This window comes from Salvelinus fontinalis, chromosome 3, assembly GCF_029448725.1.
Source record: "Salvelinus fontinalis isolate EN_2023a chromosome 3, ASM2944872v1, whole genome shotgun sequence".
NCBI lineage: Eukaryota > Metazoa > Chordata > Actinopteri > Salmoniformes > Salmonidae > Salvelinus > Salvelinus fontinalis.
The window spans coordinates 25,154,206-25,179,077 of record NC_074667.1 but is presented as its reverse complement, the minus strand read 5'-3'; the positions used below and the strand labels follow the sequence as shown (position 1 = coordinate 25,179,077).

General features: G+C 41.0%; 3 protein-coding genes across 3 annotated transcripts; all 3 read right to left on the bottom strand.

Annotated features, from left to right (window-relative positions):
- Window positions 1-1,589: 1,589 nt before the first annotated feature.
- LOC129841617 (D(1B) dopamine receptor-like) lies at window positions 1,590-3,986 on the bottom strand. The gene has a single exon (XM_055910000.1). The coding sequence runs from the start codon at window positions 3,733-3,735 to the stop codon at window positions 2,326-2,328; it is 1,410 nt and encodes a 469-aa protein (XP_055765975.1). The 5' UTR covers window positions 3,736-3,986; the 3' UTR covers window positions 1,590-2,325.
- Window positions 3,987-5,944: 1,958 nt separating this feature from the next.
- Window positions 5,945-13,218, bottom strand: otop1 (otopetrin 1). The gene is made up of 6 exons (XM_055909989.1): window positions 12,161-13,218; window positions 11,736-11,872; window positions 10,962-11,020; window positions 10,610-10,740; window positions 8,555-9,471; window positions 5,945-8,289 (listed from the first exon to the last, which is right to left on the bottom strand). The coding sequence occupies exons 1-6, from the start codon at window positions 12,537-12,539 to the stop codon at window positions 8,119-8,121; spliced, it is 1,794 nt and encodes a 597-aa protein (XP_055765964.1). The 5' UTR covers window positions 12,540-13,218; the 3' UTR covers window positions 5,945-8,118.
- Window positions 13,219-16,528: 3,310 nt separating this feature from the next.
- Window positions 16,529-24,838, bottom strand: LOC129841597 (transmembrane protein 128-like). Its single transcript, XM_055909978.1, has 5 exons — window positions 24,652-24,838; window positions 19,881-20,013; window positions 19,392-19,553; window positions 16,987-17,095; window positions 16,529-16,778 (listed from the first exon to the last, which is right to left on the bottom strand). Exons 1-4 carry the CDS (start codon window positions 24,749-24,751, stop codon window positions 16,996-16,998), a joined length of 495 nt encoding a protein of 164 aa, XP_055765953.1. The 5' UTR covers window positions 24,752-24,838; the 3' UTR covers window positions 16,529-16,778; window positions 16,987-16,995.
- Window positions 24,839-24,872: the final 34 nt, after the last annotated feature.

Genomic DNA, 24,872 nt, shown 5'->3' with positions numbered 1-24,872 from the left:
AGTATTTTATTTGCAAAATGGTGACACACTTCACTGTTTGAATGGCAGCATACATTGAATATCATCTGTACATTTTCGAAATATGTAAAGTAGCTCAAATGAAATGAAGTCAAACTGACCATGGTCCCACTGTGGAGTTTCACACCAAGATCTGTATTACCCCGTTGCACATAATTGTAATTGTTGATTAATTTGTTTACATAATATGTCATATCACATATTATGTGATCTTGAAAGGCGGATTGTTAACTGGGAATTGGGGAGATTCATAGAGACAACCCACATGGCACAGACGTCAGTTCAACTTCTAGTTTTGATTTACATTTGGTTGAGTTGTCAACTAAGGTGAATTCAACGTGAAAACAAAGACAGAAAATTCCCTTTGGGCTTTGGGCTAAAATTTGGGTGAATAAAATATGAAATGCCCCTAATTTGATTACTTTTTGCAAATCCAATCAGTTTTCCACGTTCAACGTTATCACATAGATTTGTGGGGTTGAAGTGACAATGGAAACTGTGTTGATTCAACCAGTTTTTGCCAAGTGGGAATTAGCTTTGCGAACGGTGTTTGGTGGACTTATTAACATGGATGCTGTATGATAGAGAATGGAGAATGGTTGGATTTGTGTGTCTTGGACATTTTTCTCACCAAATAGAGAGAGGTAGAATTGAATATCCCTTAAGGTCAGGCACCACAAGCTGAAATTACATTTTTTCATCTCCCTAGCAATTTGGAGATTTTTTTTGTACTTTAGTCCAATAATATTAGTATTTCTAAAAAGTCAAAATAGGTTGATGAAAATTGATATTTTCGTTAGTTTATCATACTACCATCATAAAAAGTTATTGAATTGTAACCCGCTTTAAATGTCCATATATCGATCATTGCAAAGCTCACTACATTGAATCACACATAATTTAATAAAAGCCCATTTCATAGACAATGTTACAAACTGGACTATATGTAGTAACTTATTTTGAAGAGATGGTGATTGGGTCTAAATACTGTAGGTATTTGGCGTTTCTCATGGGCACACACTGGTTGAATCAACGTTGTTTCAACGTAATTTCAATGAAATTACCTTGAACCAACGTGGAGTAGATGGTGAATTGGTATCTGTGCCCAATGGGTTGGTATTCTAAATTCAGTCTACTTGTCTTTAACTGCAATTCCCTGAAAGTCAAACTCTTCCCACATGTCAACTCATTTTTTTCAGCCTCAGACGCATCTGCATTCACCAATTTGTCTGTGGTTATCCTTAGACGTATTCTCCATACTTATACATAGGGAATTGCTGATATGTTGTAAAATGTTTCTTCTCGATTACATTTTCTTCTGAAAAATGAGCCAGTATGTATTTTACATATCGATCCTGGAGTTTTAACAAAATGAAACTAAAATATTTAGGCTGACTTCATCCAGTGTCCAGAAAAAAGAATTTGCGTGATATGTAAATATGCGCATATTTAACTAGGCCACCTAATTTGCATATTTTAATTAAAATATTTCAGAAAAATATATACAAAAAAGTATTATAATTGTGTCCACATTCAACTGGTAAAAGTTGATTGTGATATGATGGGGGGGGGGGGGGGGGGGTTACCCTATTAGGGTGTGGTACCTGGCCTTAAGCTTGTCATACTTGGCAGCTGTTCGCCATAATCACTCAAAGGAAGGTTTCCAACAGTTCCTAATTAGCTTTGGACCGGTGTGGATTTATTATGGGTAAAGTCAAGCCTATAAGAAGTCTGCTGCTGCAGGTGCATAATTCGATTGAGAATGCTTTGTCTAATGTGCAGTTACTTCAGAGTACGTGCAGAGCAGGGAGATTTGTGTGTGTGTGTTTGTGCGCGAGACATCAGAGAGAGAGTAAGCACTTTTAATATTTTTGCCTCATGTAAATTAAACATTTTGTAATCCTTTAACATTCCCCTTGTTTAAAAACGATATTGCACTCTTTCCCATAATAAATAAGGCATTTATACAACTGCATGTGGTTACACTGCGCCTGTAAGGCTTACCATATTTTCCATAGTCTGTAGGACGGCGGTCCCACTGTCATTGATCGGATAATGGATAAGCAGTCATTTCTGAATACCATCTTGGGGAACTTGTACCAATTGGAGCAACCGGTTTCAATACATCTGCTGCTCCAAATACATAGAAGCTATAACCTTTAGAGATCATATGAATAAACAAAGACTAGTGTCTACTCTTATAAGACACAAATTTACGTCACTTTTCAGCATGGGACAACAACACCACATGTCAAATATCTGATTGAAGCAACACATCCTCTTACGCACGAGGTGAGACAAGGGAATTCAATGTAAACCATTGGGGGTAAATGGTGTCGTCCGTTCGATGCTAATCTCTTCCTCGCAATCGCCCAAGTCACAAACGGAGTCGGTGCCATTTTCATTGTTGTGAGTTAACTGTGATATCCTGTCAAACGTGTCCTCGTGCTCAATGCATTCCACTACGTTGGGGATCATATTGACATAGGCGTTCACGATTTCTTTGTGGACAAGTGTGTCCTGGTTGTAGGAGACCAACTCGTTGCTAATATTCACCGTTTCAACTGGTGTGCTGGAGCAGAAATTACGACAACCCAGCAGACTGGCAAATGCTTTTCTGAACTCTGCGTTAAAAGCGTAAATAATAGGATTCATGGATGAATTAGTCCAGCCAAACCACACAAAGACGTCAAATGTTGTCTCGCTGACGCACGGGAGACCTGCATCTTGGTCAGTCTGTGGTTTGTCACAGAATGGAACTATGCAGTTCAAAATAAAGAAAGGTAACCAACAACACACAAAAACACCCATAATGATCGATAACGTTTTTAAAACTTTGGTTTCCCTTTTAATAGACGTTTTCAAGGTATTGTGGTGTTGGCACTCGAGTCTGTTGGTCCTGCAACTTGTGGCGTGCTCTGCCGCGCGCTCTAGGGAAGCTATAGTCCTGATTTGGATCTGAGCAATCCGATAGATTCTCGTGTATGTCACAATCATAATTGCTACGGGTATGTAGAAACTTATTAAAGATGACGATATGGCGTATTCTCTGTTGAGGCTAGAGTCACAGTTTTCCTCTACTTGACCCAAGGAGGCGTTATGCGCTCTAACTATTTCGTCTTCGCTGGCTTTGTGCCAGTTCAGTTGGACGGGTATGAATGAAATGAGAACAGACAAAGTCCACGTGACGCTTATCATCACAAAGGCAACTCGTTGGGTCATTTTTCTCTCGTAGCGGAATGGACTTGATATGGCCCAGTATCTATCCACGCTGATAATGCAGAGGTTGAGGATAGACGCAGTTGAGCACATAATGTCAAACGCCACCCAGTAATTACAAAAAGTGCCAAATGGCCAATACCCCGCCACCTCAGCCACAGCTTTCCATGGCATCACCAGAATTGCAACGAATAAATCCGACACAGCCAAAGAAACGATGAAAATGTTGGTCACTTTACTTCGTAATTGCCGAATTCGTAGCACGGCAGAGCACACCATAAGGTTTCCCAGCAGTGTCCATAGGATGAGCAGTGAGAGCAAACAGCCCGTCACTGTCCGGATGACCAGTTCCTTTCCACCGTCGGATGTTCCCTCCGATTCGGTCGAGTTCCACATAATCTCCCCAAGAGATAACGGGACGGAGTGGTTCTTATGTACTGAGTTGTATTTCGCAGGGTTCTCTGTGTCCTCAAGTGGAAAGCCAGTCCATTGCGCCATGCGCGTCTGAGGACGCAGTAGTAACCAACTCACGGTGCTCTGTCGTCCCTTCGTCAGCCATTCTATTGGAAATAAATATACAAACAAAGGATTTGAGATTGCTTAGTGAATTTGCGACAAATGTGTTGCATCCACGCTGAACCGAACAGAGCGTTCGGTGCGTCAAAAAATTTAAGCGCGTTGGCGACCGCATGTTATTACCTCGCGTGTCGTCTGACCTGCCTTGCCAAAGTAAGACAGCAGCACTGACACTGTTGGTCGAGGCTATTTTGAGTTCGTGAGCGCTTTGAGAAGGGAGGGAGTCCCCTGAGCCAACGCCCCCCCCCCCCCCCCCCCCCCCCCCCCACACACACACACACACTCACATACATACCTCCGTTTTGGAAACACGCACTACATGAATTGAGTTTCTACTCCCCTCGCTAGAAAGATACCAGTGAGCATTCTATTTGGATTGTATTTTTGGATTAGGTTGCACACTCATACTCCAGTTGTGGGTTTCTGTTCTTCAAAAGCAACAATTCAATTTGCAAAATGTAGGCCTGAGTGAATGTTTTTTTTAATTTAATCTATACCTTTCTATAAACAGTGAAAAAATGATGGAGCATTTCATTGCTGTGGGGATAATGAATAGTAATATCCAGAGGTGCTGTCAGTGGTGCTGAAATTGCACATGGGACAACTCTCCCCCAGGAATGGGAATTTTACGCACGATACTTGTTTTCGAATTAGCCTTTTGTGGATGGAATTCTATTGTTAATCGACGTTGTTTGTGTGAAAACAAACATGGCATATAAGTCATACATTTATAAAGGCCATCACTAGACTACGTTGTGAGCAATTGATAGTACAGCTCTCTCTAAATTATGCACGACGCGTTTGGAGTGAGCGTGATGTTTTCAGTTTAATTTCAACTTCAGGCTAGACATCCTAGGTGACTCACTCTAACACTCGACGTGCAAGTAGAAACACAATAACTCAGTGCACTGCAACATCTGCATTTGCAGTGTATCCTCTCTTGCGTTGGCAGTTTCCGTCTTTTAAACGTCATCTTTATTTTTAGCTGTGTCAACAACATGCCTGTCAAATCGATTTCATGCACCATCTACATAATCTCTCAGCGTCCTGCAAAATTCTGTCGAGTAAAATCTAGGATATGTTATGTCGAATTCTGACATGATTTACTTCTTTCGTTCATGGAAATTTGTGCAAATGATGATCCGTCTTTTTTTTTTACTGACTTTCACCTTCCTTGAATATAGAGAGTGAGAGTTTACCGAACAAGAGATTTGTCAGCCCCTGTACCTGCACAATGTCAATCAATGACAAAGATGTATACAAATTGAACATTTTAATGTTAACTATTTATAATAGGCGAGCATATGCTTACCTATAGAGCATGAATTATATTCAGATAATACTTTGCATTTGAAATTATGATTGACATAATTCAGATAATAAATAGGCTATATCCCAATCATTCGTAAAACCCCTAGGGAATATGGTCACAAACTGTTTTGAAATTATTTAGCAATTCCATTCCAACAAACAATGGGACTAGGCTAACTGACAAAAATGGGTGATTGCAAAATGTTACATTCGCTGACCGTTATTGAAGAGTTGAATACAAAGATAATATAGCACGCTTGGAATTGGGCAACAACCTTAGCAATGTATCTGATTCCGAGGTTTTACGCACCAACGCATAGTCGGCTAGAAAGTTAACATTTGTCGCCACCAGGTGGCCAGCTATTCCATCTAGACGACATTTTAGCAAGTTAGAAAATGGTTAGGAAATTCAAATAATTAGCAGGATCAACTAAGGTCGGGGTGAGAACTTTAGGCCTATATTCCCAGAGTTCTATAACGAGGCAAATTGATTAATCTTGTTTCCAAAAATATGCTTTTAACTCTTGCGGTGAAAGAAGATAGTTTCTGCTATTTGAGCATTGAGCTATGCTACATAGGCCTATATGCTCCGATGAAGGTCCACAGTGAATTGATGAACTTTTAGCTAACGTGCAAAGATTGAGCGAGCGAGAGAGACCAGGGTCCCCTACCAGCAGTGGGTTATAGGACCCACTGTGTGTACATAGGTTTTATGTGAGTTATATATTCATAACTTCACTGTAGATAATAGACCGAATGTGTGTCATTTCTTTAACTTAAAATGTCAGTTTCACAATCATTTTTATTACAGAGCCAGGAGTCTTTATGTACATTCGCTTTAATCTACGTTCAGATATGTACACAGGGAGGATATAGTATTGGTGCAGGTTTACCAATAAGCATTGACCACAGATTGGCACGTACAACTGAAAACAAGTACAGTAGTTAGCACCAATGTAGAACTCACAGTTTTCTGATAGTCCCTACAGCCTAAATATGTTGTCCAAAAATGAACCATACAGTAGCACTACATTTCACTAATTCATCACAAAATCGATCAACAACATCACAGGTTAAGATTATTGTCAACGCTTACTTTTCAAAACTACATCAATCAAGATATGTGGTTCAGTTTGAGTTGTTTCAGTTTGAAGCAACATATTTTCTTTTTGGAAAATGCATGTCAGTCAATACAGTATATACTGATGTGTGCAAATATTGTATTATTTCCCTTTTCAATGATATAACCGCCCCATTCTTCCGCTGTTTACCAAAACAGTGGCAGGGTGTACGCTTTGGTGTTGTTTGAACTGCAGATTGTCCCTTTAAGATGCAGAGTGCATACTTAGTCTCTTCACCAACATTATGGAGTGGGAGAGCAAATGGGGCACACTGTCGGCCGGTGACAAGTTTACGGACACTTTCAATGGAGATTCTCCATTGAGCATTTGTTTTAGTCCAGAACTAGGCTTAATATGGGTCCAGGGAATACATCAGTGGGGATTGGGGCACGCTCCACACACTCCCAGGCGGTTTCTTAGTCAAATTGAGTTCCATAACAATTATTGAAATGTTAAATATATTTAAGGGAACCACATTTGAGGTTCATTAGAAGAAGAAACTATATAACTGAAAGGAAAGTAGAGCTACGAGCATTACAGATGAGTCAACACCGTACAGCATTCAACTGTATGTGTATGCCATCAAATATACGCGGAATGATGTCAACAAGTCATGATTGACGACCGTCAATACAATGAGACGTTTGCGAAAGATTGTGAGAACTACAGTCCAGTGTTCATTTGTTGGAGATTCTGAGAACTACAGTCCAATGGACTTTTTCGAGAGATTGAGAACTACAGTCCAATATTACACCGAAGAGCAATCCAAGTCTAGCCCAGCCCTATACTACAGTACATGTAGGACTCTAGACTGTGGCCAGTCAAGTAGTTCAAGTGTTTGACACAGAAGTATTGAGTTTCCTGTGTATTTTTCTGACCACTGAGAACATCCTCCATGACAGTATGTGCATTTGAAATATACATAAAAATGGCAACACAAACAAAAACACAAAAAAACCTTTAAGGCTTTTACAGTTGCACGTCATCTTTACAATCCATAGTACAGTTCTTATGTGACGTTAAATAATCGAGAACGAGAGAGCTTCTTTGGCTTCTCTATGATGTTGGAGTACTGCTGCAAACACAGTGGTGTGTGTGAAATCAGCGCAACCGGGGATGAGGCCCACTAGTCTCACCATGATACAGGATTTGAAAAATGAATGTGGCATGGCATTTTCGATATAAGTTGTTTCACTGCACCATCTACTTTCATCATGTATCATCACTTATCATGCTCCACTCTCATGATGCATTCATACATAGCCTGGCTTACATCTGTACTAGATCTGAGAGACAACTCGACACTAAACTATTACATACGCGTTTAACAACGCGTTCAACAAAACTTTGATGAACATCAAAAGACAAACCCAAACACTTGTTATAACAGAGACCTAAATTCAAATGTCAATTTCACTTTTCAGTGCAGCAACACACAGCAAAGCAAATAATATTTGAAATCTTTCAAAGACTTTGGCGTTTTGGGTGAGCCTTCCCGGGGCGGGGGATCAGTTCTTGCACATTTGGGGCTATTCCATTGGTTACATTGTGCCAGGCCAGCTCAATCAAGCACAGCTAAAGTATTTGAAAGATTCCGAATACTATTTGAATCCAGGGTCTGATATCAATGTAATTTGTTGTTTATATCTGGTGCTATAAAATGTTTCCGAAGATGCATCGCTACAAGGGACATCTCATCTAGTATAATCCCCCTAAACTGACATGTTTCAATGCTTATTTAGAAGTCTAAAGTACATGACAAGAGCTCCTCCTGAAAGGTTGACCTGTGTTGCTATTAATTTCCTCTATGGAGCCCTTGGTGACAAGTGTTCTTGTGCATGTTGCGTCGTCTCGTCGGTCCCTCTTCGTCCTGTCACACCCTTCGGAAGACTTCGAAGAGGGAGGCCACAGAGTGCATGCGGTAAAAGAGGTTCATGGGCACGGCAAAATTGAGAACTGTTGTCCATATGGTGAAGCCAAACGTCTCCTGCTCCAGGCCGTTGTCATACTGGGGTCTGCAGCCGAAGGCGGGGAGGATCCAGAGCTGGAGTGAGGAGATACCAAATAAGGTTAAACTTACCTTGTTGTTTTTGTGTGTGGTGAATACGCCTTGTATTTTCATAATTCTCACACACAATACATTTCCCTACTGGAACATTGCATTAAAGGTAGAGAATAAGAGTAGCTAGTAGGGTAAGAAATGGGGAATCCTATGAGTTTGAGAACTAGTTATGAGACAATAACATCAATGCTGACTATTGTCAATAAATAAATGATAAATGATAAGTAAAAAAAAACAGCAAGCTTACTGAGATGTTGCACATGAAGAGGAAGACAGCGATGTTCTTCAGAATCTGCCTCTTCTTGCTCGGGGTCTCCGCTACGTTGTTCCCGACGTGCAGGGGCACTGCCGAATGTTTCCGTGGGCTGAATGTTCCGTAAACCTGTCCGTTCTCCACCTGCTCGTTCTCCAGCGTGACACAGCCCTTGTCTGGGTTCTCGTACGCCCGGTTGATGATGCCGTTGTAGGGCGGCGCCAAGGAGGAGGTCACAGAGAAGATCTCCGGCACAGGCCCCGCCGCCTCAGCGTCCACCCTCTCACCGTCCTCCCGCTGGCGGTAGAGGGACTCTATGATGAACAGGTTCTGGATGTACTTCTCCAGGACGATGAGCAGCGAGTACATCAGGTTGGTCCAGCGGTAGCTCGGGCTGCTGCTTGAGGCTGTCACAGCCACCACGCTGCACCAGGACATGAGCCAGGAGCCCACCGACGATCCGAATAGGATCTCTGTGTCCAGCGTCCGCGAGGGGTTCTTGGTGGTGTCCATGGTCATAGGGTCGGCACGGTATATGAGCAGACCCGTGGCCCCGGCCGAGCACATGAACACCAGCATGACGATGCCGTAGCAGTAGAACATTGCGATGGCCGACTCCCGGGTGTCCGTCGACTCTTCCACATGGATGATGTAGACCACCAGCACGCCGATGGTGCTGGCCAGGGCGACAAGACCCAGGATGGGGCCGACCACCAGTCCCTGGGTCCTGGTAGCCGGCCTTTTCCGGTTGTACTGGAGGTCAATGCTGCGCCCTATGTTCTTCCACATGACGAAGAGCATTGCAGAGACAAAGATGTGGTACTCTATGTTGAAGGGGTATAGGTAGTAGAGGCTGTTGGAGAACATGGAGCAGGCGCTGGTAGTGCAATTACAGTGAGGCTCCATATCCACTGAAACACATAGAATAAAACAATGTCTTGTCAGTTTCAAGCACAGTGAAATCCCACTTCTGCAACCATAATGTACTTCACAAAACAGTGGCCTCCAGTTTGTGTATACAACTAGACTACACAGAGGATGTAAACTCCCAAGTTATTCAAATATAACAAAATAAATTATATATGCCAATAAAGTATATTTCAACGTTTTTTTTCCCCATGAAGCCAGTTGTTTTCTTTGTGTCTTATATAACATAATTAATCAATTCTTTGCCATCAGAGTCTAAAGCAACAATACACTTTAAAGGGAGGTAGGAATTGAATTTAGAATTCAGTTATTTACCAAATAAATTGATCTGGACAGGAATATAGAGAAAATGTCCTGTTAGGGCCTCCCAGCTCAATGTCCTAGTCATTTCAACTTTGACAATCCTTCATGTACCAGTGGGTGGTCTGATAAATATTCCCACAAACTCCTCTTCACATGTGTGATGAGGATCATCAGGTTGGTGGATCAAGTGTATCAATCAACCTTCTGAACACCAAAATACACAATTCCACAAAATGGTATACAATGACTTCCAGTCTTTCCTCAAAATAATGCTTCCCTTTGTACTTGAAGCCCTTACCATTTGTACTACTCTTTCCTAGTGCTGCCCTCTAGAGACTGCTTTTAAACTCAACCCTGAAGCACCACTATCTCTACCCACTCACGACCCCCTCCCCAAAGGGTACCACTACGGCCCTGTTCTCTTTAATTAAAAAGGGAACAACAGTGGCACAGTCAGCCTCACAGTCGGCCGGATATGAGGGGGCCGGTGGAGCAGCCACGGCTTAAGATGTATCAGTTACTGTAATTGCAGCGCCCATGGGAGCAGCCCGGCCTGGGACAAAGGCGTCTGAGGTCGCTAGAGCTGGGGGGGGGGGTGGGTGGGTGGGTGGTGGGGGCCAGCGACCGTGCATGTCTCGTGAAACCTAAGAGAGAGGCGTTCGACACAAACAAGACCTGCCAGACTGCCTAATCCATCCCACCTTCCCCTCCAACCCCCCTCGCACCCCTGTCTTTCATCCAATGAAGTGAGCTTCTCAAGTGAACTATTGTCCTTTTTTCTTTGGGTACAAGCAGCCACTCGACCCCTGGTCCCCTTACCTATGGTGAGGTTTACATAGCCCAGGGAAGAGAGCCTTCTCTTGTGGTTGTTTAGGAAGTGCTCAGCCTCAGACATCACACCGTTGCACCACAGTAGCAGGTTGGTGAAGACTGCATGGATGACGCCAAATCTGAGGGAAACACACATGAAACAAAATGGAACAATATGAATTTACAATGACACTTTAAATAAGTACAATGTTTATAACAGGATAAATAAACTCATCAACTGTTTTATTGAATTGCACCAATGAAAAATGTGCTTGAGTATAACCTAAACATACCTTAGGCTTGAGAGGCGGGCATGGGTTGTGACAATCTCAAAATACTGGTTTATTATATTTCACACTACCTTTCAAAGGTCTCGAAGGTCTTGATGACGTCCTTGATGTGAAACCAAAGGAAATGCACCTAAAACAAAACTCAAAATTATACTTGTATCATGGCACTGACAGGACACACTATATAATAAAATAAAATAAAAATACAAAAAACATTCCATTTCTGGTGAAGGCTTTCATTTGGACTGTGAAAATGAATCATCAGAATGTGAAGGCCATATCAAGCGACCTCTCAGCTGATGGATTACGTTAGTGCTACATTAGACTCCAGAAACATGGACAATGACAGGATTATGTTGTACAGACAACTCTCTTGCCTGAGCAACAAAGCTTACATTATTCCACTCCAAGACAAAGCACTATACCTGTTTAAGTGGAATTTCGATACCATTACTCAATAACTTTTCAAACAGAGCAGCCAATTTACCTGTAACACTTTACATATTTAAGAGGACAAAGGGGTTTATTCATGGTTTATAAGCGGTTAACTGTTACTTAGCCTGTGTACATTGCAATTGTAGGCTCTAATAACACATTGGTTTAAACGGTGTGCTTGTCATTTAGCTGCTAGGCAAATACTGAGCTTATGTGGCTGCACTGTCAATAATAACAGTAATAATCATTAGAACATTCACAAGCATATTATTAAGCAAGCACCAAAAATAACAATCTTTAAATGAATAATTAACCGTTTGGAAATTACAGACCACTTTATAAATCCTTGAAAGTATAGGCCATAATGAAAAGCGTGATCAAATTAACATAGAATGGGGGTTGTATCTTACCTGCGCTATCGTGTGAGTTGCGTGGATGATAGGGTATACCCCTAGAACAGCCGACACGCATGATCGATAGCCCACAAAATAACCAATTCGGAAGGCATCCATGATCAACGAGAGGAGCGCAAGAAGAGTTAACCCACCTATATCAATGAAACATTCGTTATTATGGGGCTGCACGGAAACGGGAAACTATGCAAAAGAACCTTTAATTGCTTTTGATGTCAATAAAATGTTTGAAAACCGAAAACAAATATATTCGGAAAATACGCCACATTTAGCTAGTTGAGAAGCATTAAACTATATAAAACATTCAAGATATAATGTAATACCACGTTATTCCTATGGACTAATAACGACCTTGAGATTAAATAAAGAAATTTTTACGTAAGGGAAAGACTAAATCTTCCAAACATGCGTGTCAGCTTCACCTCTTATCCAACAGGTAGTGGCATGCACATCCTTTTCTGGCTGTAAGTTACTCTGCCTGTCTCTGCTCACGATGTACCATATCATCCATATCAGCTGGAGGATCATGAGGGTCGTGATAAACGACAGCAGGTGCTCTTCCTTCACTGATGCGCCATGGTGCGCAATGGCCAGCATCAGCGACACGCCGATCAACAGTAAATTAGTCCCATACTGGCCGCTCAGGATCTCCGCGTTCTTCTGCGGATAGTCCTCAGTCAAACTGACTTTCAACTTGGTGAATATTCTCTTTTCTCGCTCTGAGCTGGAGGACGAGGTAGTGGAACTGTGACTGTAGGACTTATTTAAACACATAAGATCGAGGCCTCCGTGCTCAACCATGGCGCCGAAATCTGTAACATTCGAGTCTGAACGTAAGAGCAAAGTCAAACCTGTGCGCTATAAGTGCATTTGTGGAAGGCCAAGCGCGCAACCTGTTGCAACAAGGCGGGGACGCAAATGGATAGGAACTGTGCCAATTGCATGTTGATTCAATCCAAAGACGGTCTCAATTGTTTCGCATGCTTTCAGTGTCCAGTTTCCCTAACTTCACTGTTTGATGTAACCTATTGTCACCCTGGACCATTTAGCTGAAATTAGGCTACTTTATAGCGCATAATATACCCTCTAGCTGTGTGAATTCAGATTAATAGATTGAGTTTCAGCCATCGGTGACCGCCATCCGTTGTCCGGTTGGACCTGTCAGACGTTTTTTTGCTAAATTGGTGGACTAGTAGTGCCAACCATTCACTTAATCTACATAAAAAAATTAAGTGATCATGGAATAACTTAATCCCCAAAAAGCTTTTTCGTCACCGGATCCTCGTTTCTATAGTCGTTGCCAACTAGCACTACTATCCAAGTCTCTGAAATCCGTTTTGAGGGGTTATCCCGTGTAAAATAAAAAGAAAACGATATTTGTCAAACCACTTAGGCGAGGTTTTATAGGTATGGGGCTAAGAGTCTTCCCAACTCTCCAAATGTGCTCGTCAGTCCAATAGTCCGTTAACATGTACCTCCACTTGCCTTGTCATGGTTAAGAACTATGCTTTCCAAGAGTGAAAAAAACTGAATCGGATTTCAATGGTCGAATTTACAATGGCCCTTTTTGTAAATGGATTTGTTTAAGTAGGAGGACTCATCTTCAATGAGAATTGCTCCCCCGCCCCCATCCCCTTGAAATGAAATCGTCTTTGGCAACATCTAGAGCACTAAGGGGATTGTTTTTTTCTATGTGAGGGGGATATAAGTAAAGTCAAAATTAACCTAGTCTATTTGTTGTGCCCCCCCCTCAAACACATTTATCAAATGCATGATAACATATTGCATGCAATAGGCTATCAATGCGTGGTAGATAGTGTGAGATACACTTAGTGAAATTGATACAGGTAGGAGTAATGGTTTAACAATGGGAGCCATTATATTTCAATATCCTTCGGGAACTCTGGGAAAATCTGACCCGGGAACCCCTGACCAAGATGTTGTCCCGAGTGGTTTACACCTTTTACGCATGACTCCAAATTCCCTTTGGTGCTTTTTATGTTACCATAGCTGCAGTTTTAGAGGCTGCAAATTATACATTGACCAGGGTGCATTGAATAGTGCTTACAGGAGAGGCGTAAAACAAATACAGGGCCATGAAATAATGATCAATTAGCTCATGAGATGGGTTGGCGCAGATCTATATCGAATCTCAATACTATTCTACATGCCTAATCAGAACTTCGTTTCCGTTGTTGTATTTACACTCGTTGTTTTGATCATTGCAGTCAAAGCATCAGGAAATTAACTCATGGACTCTCAGTTGAGGTGATCATCAGCGCTAACCTTTCTGAATGGGAATCCTAATCGGAGATGACACCATGTCGTAAATCATTGCTCTCGATTCCTATCAGTCAAGTAAACAAACATCCATTAAATGTTAATTCCATCAACCTGATTGATTCTGTTTCTGGGCATTTCAAATTGATTGGAGGCGGTCATTTTGAACAGTGGAGCGCGCGTGCATGCATGGTGGGGTTCCAACTTCCCTGAGCTCTTATTCAACCAAAGATAGGCCTATTTAGGTTTGAAACTTCCCTTGGATCGACGGAGTCGAGTGTTTTCGATTCTAGGCCAGCAATAGTTGTTTATTACAGATCGATAATATGCAGTTAGCCCTTTACACTTGTACCCATATACAGGTTGAACATGGCAGTTTTGGACACTGATAAGCTCCTAAATTGGAACACAATGGCTGTACAGTAATATGCTAGAAATGACATCAAAGCTCAGGCTCTGCACTTCACAGCGCTGGATGGGTTTTGACTGACAGCAGTTCTAAACTTGAGCACCGCATGCAACAAGAAGTTGCCCCCATCCCTCCCGCTAATTAAGCAGCTACTTGTTTGTTGTCTGAGTGAGGGACTCAATGTATTTTTAAAGATGAGACATTGAGGATGATGACAAATACCACTATGATGTCACACAAGCCAGCCAAACACCCGAGCCCAAATGTGCACTACACATTTCCATATGAAACTCATGTCATACACAGTGTCAACGTTTATGATCACTATGATGTACATAGTTATTTACGAGACGACATGGCGTCGTACTCTGGGTTGTTCTGAACAGAATGAGCCTGTTTGTCTGTTGTGATGAAAATGTGCCGCTGAACACACACCTAATGCACACGACTCCTTTCTATACACACCACAATTACGATCAGTTTCTCTGAATTGCCCCGTGAAAGCCTAAACCCTAAGATTGTACTTTATAACTTAGCTAGTCATGTTAGCAATAGAACAAGCTTTCAAATGATGCCCACCTGACCCAGATTGCGTTTTACACTGAGTGTACAAAACATTGACATAGACTGACCAGGATAATGCTATGATCCCTTATCGATGTCACCTGTTACATCCACTTCAATCAGTGTAGGTGAAGGGGAGGAGATAGTTTAAAGGATTTTTAAGCCTTGAGACAATTGAGACATGGATTGTGTGTGTGTGCCATTCAGAGGGTTAATGGGCAAAACAAAAGTTAAGTGCCTTTGAATGAGGTATGTCAGTAGGCACAGGAGGTTGGTGGCACCTGAATTGGGGAGGATGGGCTTGTGGTAATGGCTGGAGGGGAGTCAGTGGAATGGTATCAAATACATCAAACATGGTTTCCATGCGTTTGATGCCATTCCATTAGCTCCGTTCCAGCCATTATGAGCCGTCCTCCCTCAGCAGCCTCCACTGGTGCCAGGCGCACCAGTTTGAGTATGTCAAGAACAGCAACGAAGCTGAGTTTTTCCACAGTCAACAGTTTCCCATGTGTATCAAGGATGGTCCACCACCCAAAGGACATCCAGCCAACCTGACAACTGTGGGAAGAATTGGAGTCGACATTGGCCAGCATCCCTGTGGAACGCTTTCGACACCTTGTAGTCCACAAATTGACGCTGTTCTGAGGGCAAAATGGGGTGGCAACTCAATATTAGGAAGGTGTTCCTAATGTTTTGAGAAGTTTTTGGATTGCGTAAACCTCAATAGTAATTGTGTGATGTCGGAGATACAGGTCTGTGTTCCAAAAAAAACAAATACAATTGTGCTTGCTCTAGTTCTTCAACGGCACAGCTGGAGACTTTTCTTTGGATCAGAAAAGTACATTTAAATTACTTAGGAACTGTGCACATTTTGGAGAGTTGTGTGGCCACGTGGAGTTAGGACTAGTCCTCTCACTACCCCACATTTTCCAGGAATATTCTTATCACGAATGTATACAGAGTATTTTCAGATATTGTTCTGAACAAATGCGTTGAAAAGTACAGGAAATGTAAAATGCACATAAAATCAACAGTAATATTTGGATTAAATCTTGTGTCAGATGAACTGTTGTGTCCTGACCTTTGGTCTAATAACTTTCCCATTATCTCCAAATTGTTCCCTTTCAGTTGCTACCACAGTTATGCATACGCTTTTCATATACTTCTGTAAGAAACATTTCAATTTAGCCCTATCCGTATAAGGCCAATTCCTATGAGTGTAAAAGGTTTTAAGGTGTCTTGCTCAAGTGTATCTTATTGCAGTTGTTAGTAAAGGGTATTTGATTCTACAACTATCTTGCAGGTGTAGGCCTGTACATTTTTAGGTAGGCCTATAGATTTTCTCAAGGAGATTATAATAACTGATCCCACAACAGTTAGACAACTACAGTATAGCTCATCTTGATGCAACAAAAACCACTTGTCCACTTAAATGACCTATTAGTCCCACATACAGTATTAAATAAATATAGACACTCAAGTTCATATCAATAATTCTGACAGTTAGGCTTTTTGCCAACAATACAGGAAAACAAGGTTGACATTAGCTACAAACCATTATTTATTAAGCAGATTTTACAGAATGTAAGCACACATTTACAATGTTAATAGCACAATGGCTTTGTGACTCAAAAATACACATGCGATACAAAAACAATTAAAGCACTTAAAAAGCTTTGGTAATTTATCAAATATAATATATTCACGTTTAAAAAAAAAAACTTTCCTGAACATTATCAATTTATTAACACGAACGTCAAACTGTCGTCATTGTTGAGGCTTTAGTTCTGTAAATGAAACAAAAATAATTGCACTCAGCAGTAGGTACTTGGTTATCTATTATTGGTAGTTATGCAATACAATGATATAATTTTGAAATGGAGGGAGAAGTATTGGATGGAACAAATATTAACAATACAGTTCACAATACCGATTCTTACACAATCTATATTGTTGATTCATAAGACCATCTTTATTTACATTTTGCTATCTTACCTTAACATCTCACCCAAGCATGGATATGAGCATAACACCTCCCATGAACTGGGTAAACAGGAGGATGGGGGTGAGGAACGACCACACAGGCCACAGTGCTATATTTAAACTGGGGAGAAGAAATAAAAAAATGTGCTTGATCAAAATCATTCTGATCACCTTTAGAGATATTGTAAAATAGGCTAACAATTTACAAACCAAAAGCATTATGTAGCCAGCTAGCTATGCCATTTGTGTCCATTCACATACAGTGGCTTGCGAAAGTATTCACCCCCTTGGCATTTTTCCTATTTTGTTGTCTTACAACCTGGAATTAAAATAGAATTTTGGGGGGTTTGTTTCATTTGATTTACACAACATGCCTACCTACCACTTTGAAGAATTTTTTTTTTGCATAACTATTCACCCCCTCCCCCCACCCCCAAAAGTCAATACTTTGTAGAGCCACCTTTTGTAGCAATTACAGCTCCACGTCTCTTGGGGTATGTCTCTAAAAGCTTGGCATATCTAGCCATTGGGATTTTTGCCCAATCTTCAAGGCAAAACTGCTCCAGCTCCTTCCAGTTGGATGGGTTCCGATGGTGTACAGCAATCTTTAAGTCATACCACAGATTCTCAATTGGATTGAAGTCTGGGCTTTGACTAGGCCATTCCAAGACATTTAAATATTTCCCCTTAAACCACTCGAGGGTTGCTTTAGCAGTATGCTTAGGGTCATTGTCCTGCTGGAAGGTGAACCTCCGTTCCAGTTTCAAATCTCTGGAAGACTGAAACAGGTTTCCCTAAAGAATTTCCCAGTATTTAGCGCCATTCACCATTCCTTCAATTCAGACCAGTTTCCCAGTCCCTGCCGATGAAAAACATCCCCACAGCATGATGCTGCCACCACCATGCTTCATTGTGGGGATGGTGTTCTTGGGGTGATGAGAGGTGTTGGGTTTGTGCCAGACAGTGTTTTCCTTGATGTCCAAAAAGCTACATTTTAGTCTCATATGACCAGACTACCTTCTTCCATATGTTTGGGGAGTCTCCCACACGCCTTTTGCCAAACACCAAATGTGTTTGCTTATTTTCTTCTTTAAGCAATGTTTTTTTTTCTGGCTACTCTTCCGTAAAGCCCAGCTCTGTGGAGTGTACGGCTTAAAGTGGTCCTATGGACAGATACTCCAATCTCCACTGTGGAGCTTTGCAGCTCCTTCAGGGTTATCTTTGGTCTCTTTGACGCCTCTCTGATGAATGCTCTCCTTGCCTGGTCCGTGAGTTTTGGTGGGCAGCCCTCTCTTGGCAGGTTTGTTGTGGTGCCATATTCTTTCCATTTTTTAATAATGGATTTAATGGTGCTCCGTGGAATGTTCAAAGTTTCTGCTATTTTTTTTATAACTCAACCCTGATCTGTACTTCTCCACAACTTTGTCCCTGACCTGTTTGGGGAGCTCATTGGTCTTCATGGTGCCGCTTGCTTGGGTGGTGCCCTTTGTTTAGTGGTGTTGCAGACTCAGGGGCCTTTCAGAACAGGTGTATATATACTGATATCATGTGACACTTAGATTGCACACAGGAGGCCTAATTATGTGACTTTGGTTGGACCAGATCTTATTTAGGGGCTTCATAGCAAAAGGGGGTGAATACATAGGCACACACCACTTTTAAGTTTTATATTTTTTGAAACAAGTGATTTTTTTCTTTTCACTTCACCAATTTGGACTATTTTGTGTATGTCCATTACATGAAATCCAAATAAAAATCCACTTCAATTACAGGTTGTAATGCAACAAAATAGGAAAAACACCAAGGGGATGAATAATTTTGCAAGACACTGTAGATCAATAACAGGGTATGCTTTAATGAATATTCAGGTACTTTTTGCGAAGATTTCAGGAAGGCTGCCGTGCTACAGAAAACAAAGAAAACTAAGGAGGGGTGCTTGACAGCAATGACAAAAATCCAACAAAAAGGGTTTACCCAACTTCCAAAAGGACTAATTCGAGGCAGAGACGAGTTGGAGAACTCAACAAAAAAGACAGATTAATTTCTTATTTTCTCACTTTAATCCACTGTTGAGGATGAACACTAGATTAAAGTAAGCAAATAAGAAATTAACCTGTCTTTTTTGTAAACCCCGGTTAATTTTTGCAAAGTTAAGTGATGCGTTTCCTACAGCCTTCGTAGCTAAAGTAATGTTATTTCTCTGCAAAACCCAGCCACAAGAGAGTAACAATTATACAAATGTATGTTTGACACTTAATATTCAATGCTTGAACTAATGATATTTGTAACATAAAGCACCTTGCACTTCTACAAGAGGCGTAAGTTAATGTCGGCAACAGGAAGAAAAAAAACCTACTTTATGTTAACACATCCCATGTCAGTTTTGAGGATGTACAATGTAATTGAAAGAGTATTACCTGCATGATGCTGCAATGAAGGCTGCTGTGGTAATAGGAGCAATAGCAGGGTACTCCTGGTCATAGTCCTTTATGCCCTTGAACCACTCCAGGTATACGATGCAAAATGTGGCCAAAGATAGGCATATTCCCAGCAGTATCACACCGAGATTGAACCACCAGCTGGAAAACAAAACCCCAAAGCAGCAAATACATGATAGGAACTTCGGTAAATGCAGTCATCATAATTGCGTTTTGCAAACATTGAGTATTCAGATAATCCTGCATGAATAAAATGTGCCTAACCAAAAAAGAACAAATAAGCACAATATTTGGGACTTTTCCAATTCCATTTGACCAATTCTCAAGTCTGGATCCAGGCTAACAACCCATTTGATGAGCCTACTAATCATAGATGGCCTACAGCAAAGACCTACACACACAATTCCTCATCTTTTCAAACTAGCTGGATTGGTTTGCGGACAAAATATTTTTTCCTCAATACAACACCTTTTGATATCCTCATTCTCCATGAGGACCCGGAAGAAGTCGAAATAATACGTCAACCCAACAGATGACACAATCCAGAAGATGGAATGGCGGTTGATCCGAGAGAGTGGTTTGGCATCTTTCTCTTCTTGACCTGCAGGTTTGAGACAAAATGCCATGGTCACTGGTAATGAAGTAGGGCTAGATCATCACTTATTCAGTTGATTTCTCAAAAGAAACAGCAAAGGCCTACAGTGATCATGTGTAATTGCGCTCACAGTTTAGTGTTTAGAGATTTGTTGAAGGGTGCTACACAATCTAGCTAGGCCTATGCATGATGATAGTAGGCTGTAGCCTAGGCTATTCAGCATCATTGAGTTTAATGCTGAATATTGTCAGTTTGCCAAGGGGTTACAAAAACAGATTGAATTTACAACAAAATATGAGAACAGAAGGTGCCCAATCCGCACCTTTTAAAGGTTCAAGACATTTCAAGATGAAACAGATAGCACGAGGGGCAGTAGGCGATAAGATAATTTTTTGGAAAGCCTATTAATCCCTATAATTTAGCAGTTGATTAAAAGTATCAGAGACAGGAGTTGGCTGGTGAAGTGGACAAGCTGCGAGGTCTGTCCTCAGGTATGAACCCAGCGCACTGGCATTGGAACAAAAAACAAAAATCTCCTCTAGTTGAAAATCCGGGCCCACCAAGATGCTGCTGTCTCATACTAGACAGTTCAAATAGTAACTTCAAAGGTAATTTAATAGTATTAAAAATAAAGGAATATTTCACATGAATAATGTCAGTATGGCACAAAATATTGCAAGCGTAAAAGAATACCATATACTGGACCATCCAGCCAGCCAATGTTGGGTCTGCTGTTTCTTTTGATGCATATCAGCTTACGCAAGCACTGGGCTGAGTCTTGAGTACAGTCCAAAAGTATAGTCTGAAACTATCATGTTGCTGCAGTGCTGACACAGCATTTGCACAGTCAAAACAATCAAGAATCAGTGGCATGTTGCCCAGTTTGGTTCTGAAGATAAGACAATTGTTCTCTCTGTTGTCAAATCTGCCTACTGGACCTCCTGTGTGATGGCACAATGTTGGCTATATTTAAGTTATAATACCTAAAGCCGTGGTTTGGAGGATATATTGGGCCGTGTTAGGTTCGAGACTAGGGTTGCAAAATTCTGGGAACTTTCAATAAATTCCCTGGTTTCCAGAAATCCTGGTTGGAGGATTCCGTATTTCCTGCTTATTCCCTTCTGATTCCGTGATCCTCCAACTAGGATTTTGGGAAACCAGGGAATTTATTGAAAGTTCCCGGAATTTTGCAAACCTATTCGAGACAAATACAACAGTTAGAATCATTAAAAACATTATTTTTATGAATGAATTCATACGATTTCATCCTTCCACGAAGATATAGTCCCGAGGTTGCTACCCAAGCCGCCTGGTCGTTCGTTCGATTAGCATTGTTTCCAGCCAAGGTTTACAGGTTGTTCATTTGATTGGCAGGTTACTATGGAAAACAAAAATGGTTGCTATGGAGCAGGGGTTGGAACCAAAATTATTTTCCAATCGTTTCGAACCACTATCCGACCAGCATAATAAAGGTCTGAACTGTTTCGAACCAGAAAAGTACCAGTTTATATCGTTCCTTTCCATTCCTTTTTTAAACTTGTGAAATCGACAGTTTTTACATTTAACTCATTAATTTACTCCACCAATCAATCAATGCAGATAGAGCAGCTTTCTATGGACCAGGCAAACTAGTTGTTTACATGCTTGATGAACAGACAAGCGTAGTGTGTGAGATGCAACTGAAATTTTGCAGGGTGGGGAGAGAGCAAGATAGGGGGTGGACATGGAGGAGGCTTGGCATCATAATATGAGGTGCATTATGTGTTTACGATATTAGTAGGCCTATCATTACTTCAACGAATGACATAATTATATGCCAACTAGATTCCTAGCTAGCTACGGACAAGCGGTAAATATGGAAGAACTTTGAACATCCAAGAGTTGTCTCAACGCCAAGGCTAGCTCAACACCCCTGGGCCAGAGCTAGCTAACAAGCTTGTGGGTACAGCGGCACCAGAATTTAAAACACATCTTACCTTTTGGTGGTTAATAAATCCAATGTGAAACGTCATAACTTTTGCATCCTTAACTAGCATAGAAACTAGCTGGCAGGCAAACAATAGAAGGATACGTTTCTGAGTGACAGAGTGAGTGTCACGCCCTGACCTTAGTTATCTTTATTATTTGGTTAGGTCAGGGTATGACGAGGGTGGTATGGGTGTTTTTGTCTTGTCTAGGGGTTTTTGTATATCTATGGGGTTTTGGTATTGTCTAGGTAAATGTAGGTCTATGGTGGCCTGAATTGGTTCCCAATCAGAGACAACTGTTTATCGTTGTCTCTGATTGGGGATCCTATTTAGGTTGCCATTTTCCATTTTGGTTTTGTGGGTTATTGTCTATGTGTAGTTGCATGTCAGCACTCGTGTTTATAGCGTCACGTTCGTTTTGTTAGTTTGTTTAGTGTTCTTCGTTTAAATAAAGAAGAATGTATTCATCTCACGCTGCGCCTTGGTCTCCTCGTTATGACGAACGTGACAGTGAGTGCTTTGCATAGGCACTTTGATGGCATTTTTTTGTAGGGACTCAAAAAAATGCTAGGAATGTAAAATAACGTTATTAACCTATTATCATGCTTTTAAAAGAATGGTTCTGTTCCGGAACACTAGAGATCACTTTCATTCCCAGTTCAGTTCCTCAAATTGTTATTTCCCGATTTTCTGTTCTGTTCCCGTAGCTGGTTCCAACCCCCACTACGGAGGCTCTTCCCCCTTTGCTAGCTAGCCAACTACACAGCTAACAATCACTTCAAATTGAAGCTGGAAAGAACGCAACTACTGCATTTAGTTTAGTTTGACCTGTTTTTCTATTGCCATTTTTTAAATATATCCATAAAAATGTCTGAATAACACAATTTCAAAATGTTTTCTGAAAGAACATTTTTTTTTTATCAATCACTTCTATAGTATAGTTCAGATTAAGTCATTTGGTGTGATGAACAAATAACAAAGGAAGAAATGCAGAGAACAGGGTAAAGCAATTTTACCAGTTTTATTTAGATTGTCATTTTGGAGACACCTATTGGATAAATGTGTCAACTGCTCTCAAAAAGGTTGGTCTAGTTTTTAGGCTTTGTGAGCGGGTTTTGAGTGGTCATTGGCCTGCAAATTTTAGAAATGTATGCAGGGTTGCCATGTTTGTGGTTTTCCTGAAATTGGGCTACTTTGAAAACGATTTAGCGGGTGAAAATGTATTGGTCGCAGGTGGCGTGTTTTTGGGCCACTTCTAAATTGGCCGGAGGCCACCATGGCATTTCTCTTAAAAATATATATATATATATTTCACTGTTCTCTGCTGCTGCTATGAGTGAGTGAGAGAATTGTGGGGAGGGCCGGAGAGGTGTGTGAGCATTGAGAGCACTGGTTGAGAGAGTGCTGCAGCGGATGCAGCACACCCACACGTTTTACCAGTCGCAGGTAGGCTATTTAGATTGGTAATTATGGAGACATCCCTTTTCTATAAAACATATTAACGCACTAGAACTGCTATAATGGCGACAAAGCATGGAAAACGACTTTAGGTGCACTAGAGCTCTTTAGATAAATTCTCTCAAGAGGTGGTTTAAAGTAAATTGCATTCTGATGTCGACTTTTCTTACAGATAACAGTATTAAGCGAAAGGTTTTACTCGTGCTCAGTTCTAGGGTCTGGAGTGCTGCGCGAGTGGAAATTTTAAATGGAAGTTACGGAACTGCCTAGCATGCTTCTGTTATGGGGGAAAAGTCCACAATGAAAATTACATTAAATGTGGAGAATGATAGGGTACATTTGCATCTGTTTACCATCAAGTAGGCTATTAATTTATATACCATTGTAGTATACTGTAGCCTACCATTTGGTACAATAAATATATTGAAATGACGATATCACTGGAGCCATTGCGAATCAATTTGTGCCACCTGTGTAGCCTACCTGGAGCTGGCAAATGGATTTGATTAAATAGCCTATTACTCAGTTTGTTGTTGTAGTCTTGTGTTATTATGCAATTATTAATGGCCATGTTTAATTCATTAAATTGAAAGTGATCATTTGTGATCATGTTCACAGCTCTATTGCAAAAGTATCATTGAGGATATTTCCCTGAAATTAGATGTTGGCCTACCAGGGGCTATAGGTTACCTGCATCTAGCTCAGCAAACCATGGCAAAGTTTAATTATAAACACAGATTTTAGTAAGTAGCATATGCCTATTGCAATAAGTCAATCTCGCAAATAGGCCATTTATAACAGTAGTCTTAACATCTGGCCATTTATAACGGGTTGTAGTCTTAACATCTGGCACATAACAGCAGCCCATGTACCACGGGAATGACTTATTTTTTTACTGTTTTAATTACGTTGTGAAGCAGTTTATAATTGCAATAAGGCAACTCGGGGGTTTGTGGTAACGTTATATGGTCATTATACTACGGCTAAGGCTTATGTCCTAAGAACAGCCATTGGCCGTGGTATTTTGGCCATATTACACACCTCCTCGGTGTAATAGCAATTGGAAATAGGGAAGTTGAATATGATAGGCAACGACACAGTCCAAGTAAGTTATTTACGACACATTCATTGATTTGTTACTTCTTTAAACTGTCGTCTGTGCTAGCTGCTAACGTTAGCTACGAGGGTATTTTAATGGCTAACAGTTAACTTTACTTACTCTTTTCGTTGCCGTCACCTGCTGAAACCCCTTGCATAAGAAGTTCAGCATCTTTCTTGAATCTATTTCGCAGATTTACGAAATCACTACCAGCAAGCATGTTTGATACCAGGCTGTTTATCTTGTCTGACTGGCTAGCTTTGGCTAACGCTTCCTGTTCACAGGTTTGCTGGTGACGTTTATTTAATGCGACAGTCGTAGCAGGGGGAATTCAAAGAATA

Excerpts from the sequence above, each read along its gene's own strand:
- LOC129841617 (XM_055910000.1), bottom strand. The coding sequence starts at position 3,735 with ATGGCGCAATGGACTGGCTTTCCACTTGAGGACACAGAGAACCCTGCG.
- LOC129841597 (XM_055909978.1), bottom strand. The coding sequence starts at position 24,751 with ATGCTTGCTGGTAGTGATTTCGTAAATCTGCGAAATAGATTCAAGAAA. Across the intron at positions 20,014-24,651 it reads AGGTGACGGCAACGAAAAGA|GTCAAGAAGAGAAAGATGCC; the intron begins GTAAGTAAAGTT and ends TCAAACCTGCAG. Across the intron at positions 17,096-19,391 it reads TTCATTGCAGCATCATGCAG|TTTAAATATAGCACTGTGGC; the intron begins GTAATACTCTTT and ends TCTTCTCCCCAG.
- otop1 (XM_055909989.1), bottom strand. The coding sequence starts at position 12,539 with ATGGTTGAGCACGGAGGCCTCGATCTTATGTGTTTAAATAAGTCCTAC. Across the intron at positions 10,741-10,961 it reads ACCTTCGAGACCTTTGAAAG|ATTTGGCGTCATCCATGCAG; the intron begins GTAGTGTGAAAT and ends TGTTTCCCTCAG. Across the intron at positions 9,472-10,609 it reads CTATGTAAACCTCACCATAG|TGGATATGGAGCCTCACTGT; the intron begins GTAAGGGGACCA and ends TATGTGTTTCAG.